The sequence below is a fragment of the Netta rufina genome (genome assembly GCF_964035555.1).
Source record: "Netta rufina genome assembly, chromosome: 1".
Taxonomy (NCBI): domain Eukaryota; kingdom Metazoa; phylum Chordata; class Aves; order Anseriformes; family Anatidae; genus Netta; species Netta rufina.
Window position 1 is genome coordinate 183,014,972 of NC_140123.1, and position 15,682 is coordinate 183,030,653.

At 39.3% G+C, this 15,682-nt stretch overlaps 2 protein-coding genes across 5 annotated transcripts in view; one reads left to right on the plus strand and one right to left on the minus strand.

Annotated features, from left to right (window-relative positions):
• The window catches only part of PTPRZ1 (protein tyrosine phosphatase receptor type Z1), a gene marked incomplete at both ends in the record, with an annotated part of 137,523 nt that extends 134,732 nt beyond the window's left edge, over positions 1–2,791 (plus strand). The window contains 3 exons of the mRNA XM_084284857.1: positions 94–236; positions 933–1,068; positions 2,651–2,791. Of these exons, the coding sequence (XP_084140983.1) occupies positions 94–236; positions 933–1,068; positions 2,651–2,791 (420 nt within the window). The remainder of the gene's footprint in view (positions 1–93; positions 237–932; positions 1,069–2,650) is intronic.
• Positions 2,792–8,081: 5,290 nt separating this feature from the next.
• Positions 8,082–15,682, minus strand: part of AASS (aminoadipate-semialdehyde synthase) — a 30,515-nt gene continuing 22,914 nt past the window's right edge. For all 4 annotated transcript variants that reach the window (XM_084282283.1, XM_084282284.1, XM_084282282.1 and 1 more), the window contains 5 exons: positions 15,145–15,240; positions 12,855–12,970; positions 12,601–12,689; positions 12,101–12,277; positions 8,082–10,575 (listed from right to left, as the gene is read on the minus strand). In XM_084282283.1, the coding sequence (XP_084138409.1) occupies positions 10,457–10,575; positions 12,101–12,277; positions 12,601–12,689; positions 12,855–12,970; positions 15,145–15,240 (597 nt within the window). In that variant the 3' untranslated portion in view covers positions 8,082–10,456. The remainder of the gene's footprint in view (positions 10,576–12,100; positions 12,278–12,600; positions 12,690–12,854; positions 12,971–15,144; positions 15,241–15,682) is intronic.

The window sequence follows — 15,682 nt, forward strand, 5'->3', positions numbered from 1 at the left end:
ATCTGGAGACTGGAGCCAGACTGTAGCAGAGGCAAGGATAAGAATTCAGTCAATCTTTCACCAAATAGATTTATGCTTTTTTCACTCTTTTAGGATGACTATGTACTTGAAGTGAGGCATTTTCAGTGTCCAAAATGGCCAAATCCTGACAGTCCTATTAGCAAAACCTTTGAACTGATCAGCATCATCAAAGAGGAAGCTTCCAACCGCGATGGACCCATGATTGTACATGATGAGTAAGCATTGCAGCCTACAGTTGTTTTTCATGCTTTTGTGTAGAGCCATTTATTATCTCATTTACAGTGAAAGCCACTGAAACAAGCCACAAAGTCTGCACCTAACAACAGTGCTGCTGCTTCTGTTTCAGTTGCATCAACAAGAGAAACATTTTGTATTTATCCCGCTCTGAATGTTCTCAATTCAGCTCTATCATTTTTATAGTCCAGATAATTGCCGAGTTGGGCACTGGAGAAGAAATCTATCAGGGCTTCATTGCGTGTTACTGAGGGAAGTAAGACTATTGAGATGAGGCATCCTACCCTCTGCCAGCTGTTTAGCAGTGGTCATAAATACTGAAATGTAAAAGGGCCCTGAGGCCTCTGGGATTTGGTTAGTAGAGGACTATGTCTGAGACATACGTCATATGTCTGAGACATATGGAAACTATGTCTGAGACAGGCTGTTAAAGACTTTCCAGAAGTTGTAGCCAAAAGCTGTGAAGATTGTGTTAAGGCACTGCTGTGCAGTCCTGTTTTAGGAAGATGTAGACATCACATCACAGAAATTCATTTTATCGATTTATCCTGGCTTCTGTATTTTCTCCATGTTGAAACTTGACCCAGTTTCTAGAGACTTTTCTTCGTGTTGTGTTTTTTGCTTCATTCTTTTGTTTTGTTGTTACTGTTGTTTTGTTTTGTTTTCACTTTACGAAGGCATGGAGGGGTGACAGCAGGCACTTTCTGTGCACTAACAACACTCATGCACCAGCTGGAAAATGAGAACTCAGTGGATGTTTACCAGGTAGCAAAGATGATAAATTTGATGAGGCCTGGAGTCTTTACAGACATTGTAAGTAATAACCAAAATGTGTGCATTTTTTTTTCTAATATGTGTGGTATTATTAGCATGCTTACATGTTAGGGCAACATTATTGCACCATCAGTGTGTTAGTTTCTGCGTGAGTTAATCAAAACTATCCTCTAGGGATGCTGTAGTGGACCTGGTGTTTATTCCAAAATCTGGAATTTCCCATGAAACTGTTATGCAATTATCAAGTGAGCTTATTCTAAATGTGCAGAGCTGCCACAGTCCTAATAAAATCTGCACTGTTTCATGTAAATAATGGCTTTAATCCATCAAGGAATACATTTCTACTCTAACTAGACCCTGAAGTAGTTACCCTGTTTTCCCATTCCAGGATGGGCTCTCATCTTTCGTGATCTGTTGAAGGGTCACTTGACACAATTGTCACTGTGCTTACAGGAAGAAAAGACTTGAAAACTGTAACAAACTACAATTACCTACTAAGTCAGCATCAGACAGGTGAAAAATCATTACAGAAATAAAAAGCTATGAACCCTGCCCTTGTTCATACAGCTACAAATCCAAACACTGTAGTTACACTGGACATAGTAAGGAGAACACTTCAGAGTGCAGTGTTAGGGTTAGGGCTACAACATTCCTGGCAGCATAAACAGGACATGACGCAGGACTGACAGATGGTTGAAAGGTGCAGCTGCCCCTTCCCTTATCCAGATAGCACAGACTGAGGTGCCTGGCAGATGGCACAGTGAACATGGGGACCCGTCTCACCTAGCGGCACCATCAAGTCCTTCACTATCCTGGCCCTATAAGCCTCCCGCAAAGACCTGGGCCCTTAATCTCAGAATTCAAATTTCCCATGCTCCTGCCACCATTTCCTACTCGCTGCTCTGTCCACCCTAATACTCCCAACCTATTTAGTCTATCCTACTGTTCACCTTCCACCACAGGAGCTCTTTATCCTCATATATCCATCCTAGTACCCAACACAACTGTACCCTTTCACAGCATCCACTGTTACCTGGTGCCTGCTGTCCCAAGATGCTGCCCTACACAGAGCACCCAGCTGTTTTTCTGTAGTCCGTGTGATTTCTGGCACTCCCCATTTCACACTGCACCTGCCTGGGATCCCTTTCCCTCTAGGCAGTGGTCTCCTCAGCAAATCTTCTCAAAAAAATTGCAATCTCTCCTCCTACACTTCACAAGGTCTTCAAAAACAGAAGCAGGAACCAAAAGTACCACCAGAAGGAAAATAAATAAAAAAATAAAAAATAAATAAAAAAAAAAAGAGAGAGAGAGAAAGAAAAAGAATAAACCATGTTTAAGGAAAAAAAAAAAAAAAGCTAACAGCTAAATTGAAGCCCTAATCCTGACTCCATTCAGTCAGTGGGAACTTGTGCTCTTTAATGTCGTTGTCTGCATTGTGTGCAGGGGGAGTCATTTGTCTGAAAATTAATAAAGCTGCTAAGTAACACAACAAATTGTGGAGCACAGTACATTAACAGACTGACACATAAAGTGTTAATTACTTCTGAGTGACAGCATTACCGGGTATTCTAGTGCTATTATTTATGACAAAGTACTGAACTTTTCCTCTTTTCTTCTTCAGGAACAGTACCAGTTTCTGTACAAAGCTATTCTAAGCCTTGTCAGCACAAGGCAAGAAGAAAACCCTTCAGCATCTATGGACAGTAATGGCTCAGCTTTACCTGACGGAAACGCAGCTGAAAGTTTAGAATCCTTAGTTTAATTAACAAAGCAAATTAAACACACACACACACTTGAACCACATCGGTCACACCTGGAGTTTACCATTATTATTTTCAGTTTTATACTTTGTGGGGGGGAAATCTGTCCAGCTACTGTATGTATAATCAGTTCCCAACCTTCGTTCCAACAGAGTCATTCCTGTGACACAACTTTACTGTGGAACTTTTATCATTAACAATGTGTGCCTTTTCTTGAAAGATTTCTTGTAATACATTGTTATGTCCGGACTAACTTGATTGACTTTTACAGTGTTTCTAAGAATTGAATTGTGGTATGTTTTTTCAGTATTAGTTTTGATTTATCTGGCTTTACTTTTAACTTAAAAATATCATATTTATAGATGTTAGGGGATTCTCAATTACAAACAAACATGTTATGGTTTTAGGATTTGATTTATTTGCTGTATTTATAACAATTTACATTTGCTAGAAATATAACTTTTAATATAGTAGAATGTAAATAAAATACTGTTCTCCATAACATTCAACATTTTAAGATTTCAATTAGACATTTAGAATAGTAATCTGATACTTACTGTAAATACTGCTACTTCTATAGTGACTCCATGGACCAAATTTATATTTATAATTGTAGATTTTTATATTTTACTACAGAGTCAGTTTTCTAGTTCTGTGTAATTGCCTTGTTAAAATGACGTAGTCCAGTATGTTCTTATTTTAACAAAGTCTTCTGATATATAATTGTGCATCTTAAGGAATTAACCTCATATAGCTGCATGTGATTTTAACTTTTTGTGGGGAATAGAAATCATTTGTTTTGAAAGGAAAAGTTTTTATGAGAATAACACCTGTACTTGGCATTGTTAAATTGTTTTTACCTATGGCATTGCAAAAATAAATATAAATATTCCAGTCTGTGCCTATCAGTCTTCCACACACAGTAAACAGTCTGCATTGTCACATGGGACAGATTTTGCTTACAAGAATGACTCGAGACTGACCTGGAAACAGCTGCTGCAGCTGCTGCGGAATCTGCAAGCTCAGAAGCCAGTTTTGGAACACTTTTATGGTTTCCAAGTCAACTCTTTTAGCCTCTCCTTGCAGGTCTCTTAGCCTGGTCACCCACAGGTTAATTAATGGCTTGTCCCAGGTTTCCTAATCACCTTCATTGCCCCTTCACAAGATTTCTCCTTCCTGTCTTTGGCTCAGATCCTTCATTCAGGTGCTGAGCAATTTGCTGCCTCCTTTTGCAAAGCAAAAGCCAAACTCCAGCAAGCAATTAAATGAGTTACCTCTGCAAGAACTAAAGCAAAATGTTTCAGTTTGGCCACTCATCTGTTTTCTGCAGTCTTCTGAACTGGCAGGAGAAGATGCTGATTGTACAAAAGGTTGTGGCATTTATGAGGGTAGAAGAGCCCGAAGAAAAATAGATCTTTTTTAAAAAAAAACTAAATTATATGAGATAACTCCCCATTAACCACCTGTGAAATCCAGCCTGAATTAATGGCAAGACTCATAACATTTGTCTCTCACTGGCAGTGTTCAGCAGTTCCCCTTGTAATGCCCAGTAGTTGCTCAGGATCTGTGCAGGTAGCTCAACTTCAGGTCTTGTGCCTGCAGATATCCATACCCACCTCTGTCGTTCAAAACCATAACAAATTGATTGATTCATTCAGAAATGAGTGGATGTGTTTTGCTGAGCCAAGATATTTGCCTTCAAGTTTTACGGTTTTTTTTTTGTTTGTTTGTTTGTTTTTCCTGTGGCCCTGGTCATGCTTCCATCATTGCTGATGTTGAAATCCAGGAAGAATGGGAGGGAGGTTTGGTTTCTATGTGCAAGATAATTTACAATGTATCCCTAGACAAGTTAAACACTTTGAAAAATAGGATCTTAGGTTTTTGTTATTATTATTATTATATTTGTGTTGTTTTGCGGGTGATAAGAGTTACAAACATACAGAATCTGCTCCTTGTCCCAAAATATAAACATCTCTATCGCATTCTTCACAGCATTCAGGCACAAAGTATACATGTATATATATGTGTGTGTGTGTGTGTATGTGTGTAGTAGACATAAAGGTGTGTAACATTTTCACCTAAAGAAAGGCAATATACCCTTTTTCCAGGTGGCCTGAGGGTTGCTTACTACTTCCTCTAAAGTACTTAGGTTGACTGAAACCCTGAACATACACATCTAGGTTAATGAGGACAGCTCTATTATGTAATTCCCCCCTCTCATCCCAGAAACATAGGATGCACTCAGACACGATTTTTTCTCTCTTAATCACCAAGCGTACATGTATGAAAGAGGTTAATTGTGATCTTATGGTCATTTCCAAACCTTATTCCATAATCTTCTTACCTTATACTTCTCCTCTTCACCATATTAGCACACAACGTAAGAGCCTGTAATGCTTGTCTGCTACTCCTGCAGCCTTTTCTTAAGGAAATCTGGCTTGCAGCCTTACATAACTTTGTGCTTTTACTTTTGATATCTTCTATTAATGTGTTTGCAATTGCATATAGTTGTAAATACAAAGTAGTTTTTAGGCCAATAAATTCTACTACAGTTTTCAAGCCTGTACGGAACAAAAGGAAAAAAGGAATCCTCCTTTCTAAAATCCCATCTTGATATAACTGTTCCTTTCAACCTAAACTGTTTTGCAGACATTTTAAAATGATAATCCAAGGAATCAGCTGTTGTTTGAGGTTTCTTCCAGAGATGTTTGTAATCACATTCATCATCTTAGCATGCTGACAAGTTATTTAAAACATAAGTGCTTAGGATAATCTCTTTACTCATACATATTGGTTCTGATCTAGAAAAAAAAAAAATAAGAATCATAAAAAAAAATCTTCTATAATCTTCAACTGTGATGGATTACAGATTTTAATAAATGCGTGTCAGTTCCTATCTCAGACAAAGGCCATATTCTAATTATTTTTTTCTTGTAATCCAAGCTGCAGACTCAGAAGACGTATAGCCTGCCTTTACAAACTGGGTCAAGTGTGGAAAAGATGTTATGTATCTCCTGCAAGAAGCAGGATATTAATAAACATGTCCACTTAAGATTTTTGTTAACAAAGTTACAACCATCATGTATGCTTAGGAAACTTTGAGAGTTAAAAAAACACTAATTTGCTATCATCACCAACTTTTCCAGATCATAGTGTTGTGATTTAACACCTACAGAAAAGCTTTACAAAAGTCATCAACGAATGATGAGTAGAATTCATGGCTACCAGCACAATAGCGCATTAGTTAAAGACCTTGGTAAGGACTTTGAAAACCAGTTGACTAAGCTAGCTACCAGTTTTATAACAATGCTTTGTCTGTTCATTATGACACCCTAGGATAACGTATAAAATATCAGATGGGCTGAAATTTTCTTTGGTAAATGCTTACACCAAGATGAGTTTAACAAGTTTAAACTCATTTCTCTTTCTAGTGCATCTGAAGTATAAGTGAAGCAGGGGTGTGGAGGAGTTTTGTTGCCACTTTGAGGTTAAAACAGAAACAGATACCCAGATAATACAGGAAGCCTGAGATGTCCCAGTCCCCTGGCGCTGGTGCCAGAACTTGAGGTTTGATGCTGTGCAGATGTGTCAACACAGGACGCTCAGCCTTGGTGATCTTCCAAATGGAGCACCCCACTCTGCTCAAGAGATCCATCAAGGCAAAACCCAGTGAGTTGCAGGTTCCACCACCAGTGGCCATGGTCCATGCTGGATCCTCAGGCCATGAGAAGACTTTCCTAGAGCTGTCCCTCCAGCCATCAAGTTGCAAGCAGGCATTTTGGAGATCAGAGTGCTGCAGCCTGAGCACTTAATGCTGCACAGCAGCTATTTGAGTTTCCTTTTCTCTAGTGTATGAGACAATAGTTCATTGGTGACGTGCCAGGTAGTACCACATGAATTTTACATGCTGTAGCGGGGAAGGGGATGAAGCATCTGGAACATGTTTTCTAGCAGTGTTGCTCCAACTGTGGGTGCAATCCAGCCCAGCACATCTCCCTCCCTCCAGCCTTGGTTGGAGCACCTCCACTTCCACTTGGCTGCTGCCACCCAAACACTCAGCCCGCTAGAGGCTGGGGTAGGACACAGCCAGTTTCTTTCAGTTTTTCAAACAAAGGAAAGGGAAGGCCAACTGATGTCCAGGCTAGAAAAGTATACTTAACATTAAAAATGTGAGAGGGGAGGAAAAATGGAACAGATGGCACAAGGAAAAGCTTGCAGGCTTAGTTTGTCTACTTCCCTGGAGCAAGGCTAAGGTCTGACCATCCATTTCTGTTTCACATGTTTATGCTTTGGTGTGTTAAACACTTTCAAATGCACAAGGAGGAATAGAATGCCCTCTCTTGGGACATTTTGCCACAATATTTTCTGAGACCAACAACAACAACAAAAAAGCCTCTTTGCCTTATTCAGTTCATTCCTCTGTATCAGGGAAGTCAGATCCCATAACCCTGTAACTGGTCACAGTGCATTTGAGATGGTCTGATCTGCTTTCATAAATTCTTCTGGAAACTCAAAGCTAATTTTTTTTTCTCCCCTCCTCTTATTATTTCTCCAGCCTTGTCACAACCAGTTTACCCCAGATTTTTCCCTCCTTCAACAGATGTTCCACTATAGGTTTATGTCATTTGTCTGGCAGGCATACATTTGTGCCCCAGTGGTCTATAGGAATATCTGAGGCTGAGAGTCAAACACCAAGGCAAAGGAGAGAGAGGCTGTGCATGACCTGTCTTGTGTACCTGTCTCAGAAAGTGGGATCTTATCTGTCACAGAGAGCTGGCACTAAAACAAATTCCAAAATGAAAAACTGAGAGGCATGGTGACAAACAATCTGTTCTTTGCAGCCTGATGTGAACAAGCAGCTTAAGAGCCCAGGCAGCGATAACAGAAACCAAACCACGTATTCAGCTGCTTATTTGGAAAGAAATGCCCTCAAGCTGAGATGGGTAGTGAGAGACCAAGCTTTCATTGCTTTCTGGGGCACAGGAAGACATTATACATCTATTGTTCTGTAGCTTTCCACTAAAGTGCTTAGGCACAAGGACAGCTACAAGACGTGCTAAAACCATTTGTGTATCTTAAGACTATAGATGAAGATGTCATGATACAGTAATAGCTGTAGAGTTAAATATGGATACTTAAACAATCATTGAAGAGTCTTCTCTTGTGAATCTGGTAAGAAGTATGAAAAGGTATTTGACGTACATCGGGAAGTACATGTGTTGACACACCACCTATGTAATAAACAAATCCCATTCATTTACATCTCATCAGACAGTAAAGATGACATGGCAATGACACGTAGGTTTCTGGATTTATTTTTCAGGCAATCTTATGTATAAGATACAATTATCTTTCCAACAGGATGCAAAGAGGACCAAGAAGTCTAATCTTCATACAAAAGCTGAACAATACATTTAAGCCTAACTCAGAAAACAAAAAGCATTGCACTGGGAAATAACATTCTGATACAAAATTTTTCAACCATAGTAACAGTGTTTCTTGAAGAAAACACATTGTAGTGCTCATTCCTTTTATGTTCCAAAGTCATTTCAGACATTAAAAAATAAATCCAATTTTCTTTAAATATTGTATTTTTGGGTCAAAAAAATAAAAAAAAAAACAAGGTATATATAGAGAGAAACCAAGGTATATGTAGAGAGAGTCATAACTCCATGGTTGTGTATTTGTGGCGTAAAAGAGAAAAAGAGAATTCTCAAGTGAAATCATGGTCTCACCCAGCATCAGAATGGAAGAGACCAACAAATACAAATTTAATTTTAAACCTTACATTTAGGCCTCTAATCTGCCTGGGGGACAGAGGCAGCAACAGTGATCAGAACATTAAGTCCAGCAACTCAGTGGAGCCACGATTTTATCCAATACTCAGAAAATGCATGGCAATGTAACAGACTCCAAATTCAACAGCACAAAGGCATTCACTGATTCAATGTAAAAAGCCCTCCTCTTTGACAACATTACTATAATTATGTCCTTCATTATTCTTTCTCTCTTTGGCTCCTTTCACCTTCCTCTTTGTTGCTGGTGCTATTTCACCAAATATGCAAAAAGAAATTCCAAATCTTGAGTAGCAAGTCTTGGAGATTAAAACTTCAGCTATACTTTGTTATACTATGTTTTTCCTACCAGACAGAGCAACACTGGGAACTCTAGCCCCTCAGGACCATGGTAATAGAACTATGATGCTCAGGAGATAAAAGACTGTGCGTTCATCAGCAAAGTGCATTTGTGAGCAAAGTCAAAGGTGACAGCTCCAGAATCAGTATTCAGCTTTAGAGAAGGGGAGTTCCAGACAGCTGCACAGATACAGCTGCAGCTGGCATCTGCACACAGCTTTGCACAGACCTAACTGGTAGAAGTCTAATCCATACTTGCATTGCAAGGTAGTGTAGAAATCCCTGAGCTAAAGTACAGAAACAGCCCTGAACGGGAAGGAAGCAGCTGCTGTTTAGTCAGAGAGAAGCTGAACTCAGACTGAAGTTCAGTTCTGGGCTGGTGCAGTGACACTGCTGCTAGAGCTGAGCTGGCACAGCTGTGCAGCACAGCACTCAGCATCAAATAAGCTGGTGCACTGGTAAACCCTCATCAGTGTGAAGTGGCAATGAATTGAGTAGTATGGATAGGCTCCCAAAGCAACAATTCAAAAGCATGATAGCAAAAGGACAGAAGCTAACTCAAAAAAGTAATGATTTAAGCCTCTAAGCCTACTGCATTTCAAAGCTGCTTATATTAGACAGACCATTCCCTTTGTAACAGTACTTAACCTGGACGAGGCACGTGGGATAAGTGGAAAGAGTAAACATGTCATTTAGAGCAGCTTGTGAACACATTAACTGTGGTGTATTTAAGAATACCCTTCCTAGCTGCAGAGCTAAATGCTAATGTGCTCTCCTAACAGCAAAAACAGCACGTAACAGTTATTTTGATGTATCACAAAGAGCTTCCGCTCTGTAACAGGAAAGGGAATGGAGGGTAAGTTGTTTTAAAATTAATTTGGTGGACAGCAGGAGTTAAGTTTACATTTGTAACAGATGGATTTCACAAATATTAAGATCTAGGTTCAAACAGCTGGATATCTTCAAGATTTAACAGGATTTTATTTGCTAGTAGTGCAGAACTTCTAAACTATTTCTTGCGTATAGTTATTGTGAAAAAGTTCAAAAATACTGTCAAAGGGAACAGGAGAAGACTTAAAATTTGAGTATAACTTCTATCTCTACTGAATTGTTTACAGCACATAAAAAAAAATAAAATAAACTCAAACTAATAAAGGGAACTCATTAAGCAGACTTTTCCTTCACAAAAGCCACTTGTGGATTTTCCTTTCAGCTGAGTTTTGACTCAATAATAACCCTACACATTTAGGAGATAAATTCTATTTAAAAAAAAGGTATTTAGGAAAGATATAAGGAAAGATTTCATTGATGCTGAAACGTGCATGAAAGTGTTACAGCTTTGAAAGGAAAACACTAACACATGCATCTGGGCATCTAAAGTTTCTACATCAAAGTCAGGCAACTGATTTTATGGAAGGCACCATTTGGGTCTGAAATACCAGATACTGTCTTTAACTGGTCCAAATTTAGATTCTTCACGTTGTGGTGGTAAAGCAAACAAAGCCAAAACCAGATTCAATCCATTGCTTCCAGTTACTGTCTGATAACACTATGAGTACTGTACACAATACCTTCTGCCCTAACACGTTCAAGTATTGGTCCATAAATGTTCTTCGTCAATGGTATAACCATGCCTTTGACATCTATTTCACCTGAAATAAAGGAGGAAAAAAAAATAGTGTTATGTGTTAAAGTTGTGTGTCCATGCCCAGGTGCTGACAGTGGGACTGGCTGGCTCCTCTGTGAGGCGAGGCCAGGGTTGCCCCATGCTGGACACAGCCAGTTCCAGCCAGCTCCAACAGGCCCAACATGGGGCACGGCTGGGCCCAGCGCCCAAAATGGAGCACCTCGGGGAAACATATTTGAGAAAGGTTCAAAATGCTGCACGGCAGTGGAGAGTGAGGAACAAAGTACGAGAAAAAAACCTCTGTGAGCAACAACATCAGAGAAAGAGGGAGGGAGAGGAGCAGGTGCTCCAGGTGCTGCAGCAGAGCCTCCCAGTACAGCCTGGGGAGAGCCCACACTGGAGCAGTGGAAAAGTCTGAGGAGGTAGAAGCAACAGGGACAAACTGTTATGGACCAACCGCAACCCATTCCCCTGCACCACTCAGGACCAGGGAAAAGAGTTGAGGAATTGGGCACAGAGATGTGAAGTTCAGCCTGGAAAAAAAAGAGGAAGGGGGGAAGGTGTCATTTTAATTTGTCTTTGTATTTCATTGTCCAAAACTATTTTATCTGGAAATAAACTAATTTTCTCCAAATCCAATGTGTTTTACCTGTGATGGTAACTGGTAGGTGACCTCCCTGTGTTCATCTCTACCTACAACCTTTTTCACTGCATTTTGTCTCCCAACCCTATTGAGAAGAGGGATTAACAGAGTGGCTGGGTGGGTGTCTGCCAGCCAGCCAAAGTCAACTCACAAGTTCAAATATCAAATTGCAATTACATAAATTTTACGTATATCTGCAATTTTAGTGACTGGTGTCAGGTTCTCTAATAGCATCAGTACTGAATCAAAAATAAAGAAAAAACATTTGAAAACAGTATCACACACAGATTGAACTTGATTCTTACAGCTGTGAAATTGGCTAGGTGAAAAGTTCAGATGAACTTTTAAAGTCCTGATGAAAAAAAAAGTTTTTGTTCATTTCAGCTAGCCAGGAGGGGAGCAGAGATCCAAAGATTAAGAACAAGCAAGGGGGAAAAATGACACCATTTCATGTTTACATGGTGATGACTAGGCAGAGTGTGGCTGTTTATATAAAAGCACATGCCATGACCGGGTAATATGCCCCAAACCTCAAATTTAGTCAATCTGTAAAGTAGCAGTGGAAGTTGCTAGTTTGCTCAACACAAGTATATTTTAGCCTGTTTCACTGTGGCATAGTCTCCCAAGGAAACAAATAATTTTTATCACAAAGGTCTTCTTTACACCAGTGAAACACTGAAGAATAAACGAATAAACATCTCTACAGATTTAGAAGTAAATTAAGAAGTGCCATCGGAAGATCCAAACATGCAGATTAAACACTCCTGTAAAGTAGACGAGAAGTTTCGTAAGTTAAAAATAATAATAATACACATATATACTTGAGGAACACTACACATACTGCTTTCTATAGGAAGAGAGATACAGAGGTTGAAATACATTCACTGAAGGCTGATCTGTCACTTACCATCTAGAACCATTTTAGCAGCAATAGCTGTGGGGTATCCTACAGTTTTAGCCATGGCAGAATATCCTTTGTTATCACCATAGACAACCAGATCAATAAATTTGTCTTCCAAATGACCAGAAGGATGCCTGAGACCTATTTCATTTCTCATAACAATCATATCTCTCTCTCCGGTGCCTAAAAGAAAAGCACACGAACTATTCATTAACTGTCTCCCAGTCATAACATGATGAGTTTCCTGACAAGCAAGGCACTGTGCATACATATCATTTACATTAGGGAAGTGAAATACACTTAGGATATGGGCTATAAAGGAGGACAGAAAGATGTAATGTTTTTATTAAGACGTAATGTTCCCTACTCCCCCAGTTACTCTCTTCACTCCCTGTTACATTTTTCATTTCAAGACATTAAGAAACCTTAATAAGAATTAATAATTAATGCTGGTAAGAGATACTGACTTGTTCCAGTCATAACCACAAAGAAGATTTCTCACATACCAAAAGGCAGGTTCATCTCCATGTGCTTTGCAAGAGCCCCCACAATGGAATCTGCTGTTGGAACAGGTTCATCTCCCAGTAATCCTAGCCTGCCAGAAGTAGTAAAATAGAGTGATGCCATTGCATATCAATTTAACAGTCTGTTTTGTAATTTCCACGTTGCTCAGCATATCAATTTAACAGTCCCAACATGGACCAAAATTGGTAGAACTTTTTACTTAAAAAATAAAAATAATGAAAGCACTGAAACATACCATTCCACAGCCTCAAGCTGACTTTTGTCTCTTTCCAGTTTGTTAAACACAGCTTCTCTGAGAACAGAGTATTCAACAGGAGGCTGAATTCCAACCAGTTTGCACATAAGTTGTTTCTGTATTAAAATAAAAAAGAAAAAGTTCCTGAAGGCCTGATATCTGTTCCCACTGCTTTCCAGTCAAGGTTTCCAGAACCTAAGCTCAGCTAATACCCAGGACATCTGAAAAGACAGATTGTACAAATAGGGAAAGTGAGATAGTTTGAGATTTTTTTAATCACAGCAAATGAAAATAGGGGTTGTTTTTTCCTAAAACAGTTTCTATCCCACCACTCAGCTGTTTCCTGCTACCTTGTCTTGTCTTATCCCTTTCTCCAGCAGTGAAGAAGGAATGTAGAAATCTGCATAAACACTGTGAAGATATTTAGGTGAAAGGGAAGCTACCTTGAGACAGCTAGTAAGTCAGGAACTTAAGGATCTCTCTCAGCTGATCTATAAACAGTGAATGTCCATTTCAAGATAAAAGTACTAAGATGTAACTACATTGCTGAGACAGAGCTTGCAATGAGACTGAAGGATAGGAGGATTAGAAATTCTAGCCATCCTTGCAAAGAAAGCTTGAAGATACCGACCCTACAACTGAAAGTGGACAAAAATCATCTCAAAAAATAAGTCACTTTAATAAGCCCATTGCTGATGGGCTGTTTTCCAATCACTGAAATGAACACACTGCTGAAATTGCAGCCTAAAAAACTCTCTGGAGTTTGGGAAGATGAGCAGTGCTCTATTATAGTCAGACTCAGCCTTTTCACCTTGTTAGTTCTTTGGTTTTGAGAATATTCAAGACATTCATTACTTGAAATAACAGCATCATCAGAAAAATACTGTGCTCTCCTTTCACACAGTGTAAGCCTGGTGCATTTTTCCAGATTAACGCGGATAAAAGCACAAAGGACACAGGAGACAAATCTGAATTTTGTTCATCTGGGTAATAAAGTTATTGTCTCAGGGGTTTGCAAAACAAGAAAAATTTCACATGACATACATGCAGACCTGACAAGTAATAAACTCTCTGTAAATATAGCTCACTCTACAACATACTGAGATAGAAAATTCCCTGCTTTGCCCACAGAGAACCAACACATGGACTGTCAAGTGCAACAGCAGCATATCATAAGAGTCATACCTTGGCTGCCTCCTTTTATCATTCTTTTCTACTAACTATACTCTCTGGTCAAATTAAATTCTTTTAGAAATCCATATGTTACAAAACTCTAGATGTATTCAGCTCTCACGAAACAAAAGCAAATCAGATTTCAAAGTTACTGTACTTTCCACTGCCATAGAAAATGAGTAAAACTACTTCCCACATATAAATGCCTTCTGATGGCAAAGGAAGCAACCAATGCCAGTACTATTGAAAAAACTTAAGTCAGTTTTATCCTTTAACTGAACTTAATGCATCACTAAGAGCATCTCCATCAAAGCGTCCCTTACAGGTAACCCTAAATGGACCAGAAAGCACACCTTGGAAAAGTTCCTTAGCTGGTACATCTGATATTTCATTATAGTGTCAAATTTTTCCTTGACTTATATATATCCCCAGATGTGCCTTTGTAAAATCAGTGAAAAATATGTCTGAGAAAGAAACAGCAAAGATTTTGCAAAATTGATGAGTTAAAGTGCATGGAGACATGAGTAAGATAGACAGAAAAGCAAGTTAACAGAAGACAACAAAAAAAACACAAGCCTCTGTATAGAAGCACAAAACCACAAAACTCCGTATAGAGTTTTAACAGACAGAAAGATTTTCATATACTCCTTTAGGCTTAAATTCTTACTTCTTAATGCTCTAAAAAAAATTTTTACACTGAAGACCACAGGCCAATACCAATATAGACACTGCAAACTTAGCACTGAGGGCTGGAGTCTTACTAGCAGAAAATTTAAGACAATTCAGAGAAACACTGGAGGGGACTACTTCTGACAGTCACCTAGCCCAACGCCCTGCTTGAAGCAGGACTTCTGCTAGCACTCATATCAGCCATAGCATGCCATGTCTAGCTGAGCCCAGAAAGCTGCCACGGCCAGGGACTCCAGAGCCTTCCTGGGTAACCCGTTCCAGCATTGTGCTGTGTTCCTGCTGAAGAAAATCTTCCTAGTGACTAAGAATAAAAAGCAGAGAAGAGCAGGATGCAATACAAGATTCCCATTGCTATGGGCACCCAATCCTAGAAAGAAAAAGGTTAATAAAATAGAGAAAAGAAGGCAGAAGAATTGAACTAACTCACCCAGGTTAGACGTGGTGCATCTGAGTTTAACAAAGGATAAGGATCTGGGTTAATTAATCCCAATTTCACAAAGCCTCCCATAGTTTTAGAGTATCCCTGCAATAAAAGAATGACATAGTTAAAAATAGTAACCACTTGAAACTGAGGTGAGTATTTACTTTGATTCAAATGTAGTTATGGAAGCAACAATGCTTGTGTTAAGCATTATGCCCATGGGAAAGCAGCTACAATAACATGATGCCAATGGGGTTACAACAACAGATTGGTACCTCAGAACCTTCAGTACCTCTCCACCTCTCCCCCTAATTGTCCAGTATCATCTTTAGTGATTTATTATTGTTCTGCCATCAATCTTTCTGTGGTAAGTAGAATTGGTTCATGAGAGTGAAAGGCCAAGCTGGCCAGCACATCATTACAGACAGGGTAGTATCAGCCAGCTGGCCACAGAGAGCCCATGACTGAATTCAGCTCAGCACAGCTGTACATTGTTTAATTGTACTGACATCAAATAAACTAATTTTTAAGCTAAAAACCCTGT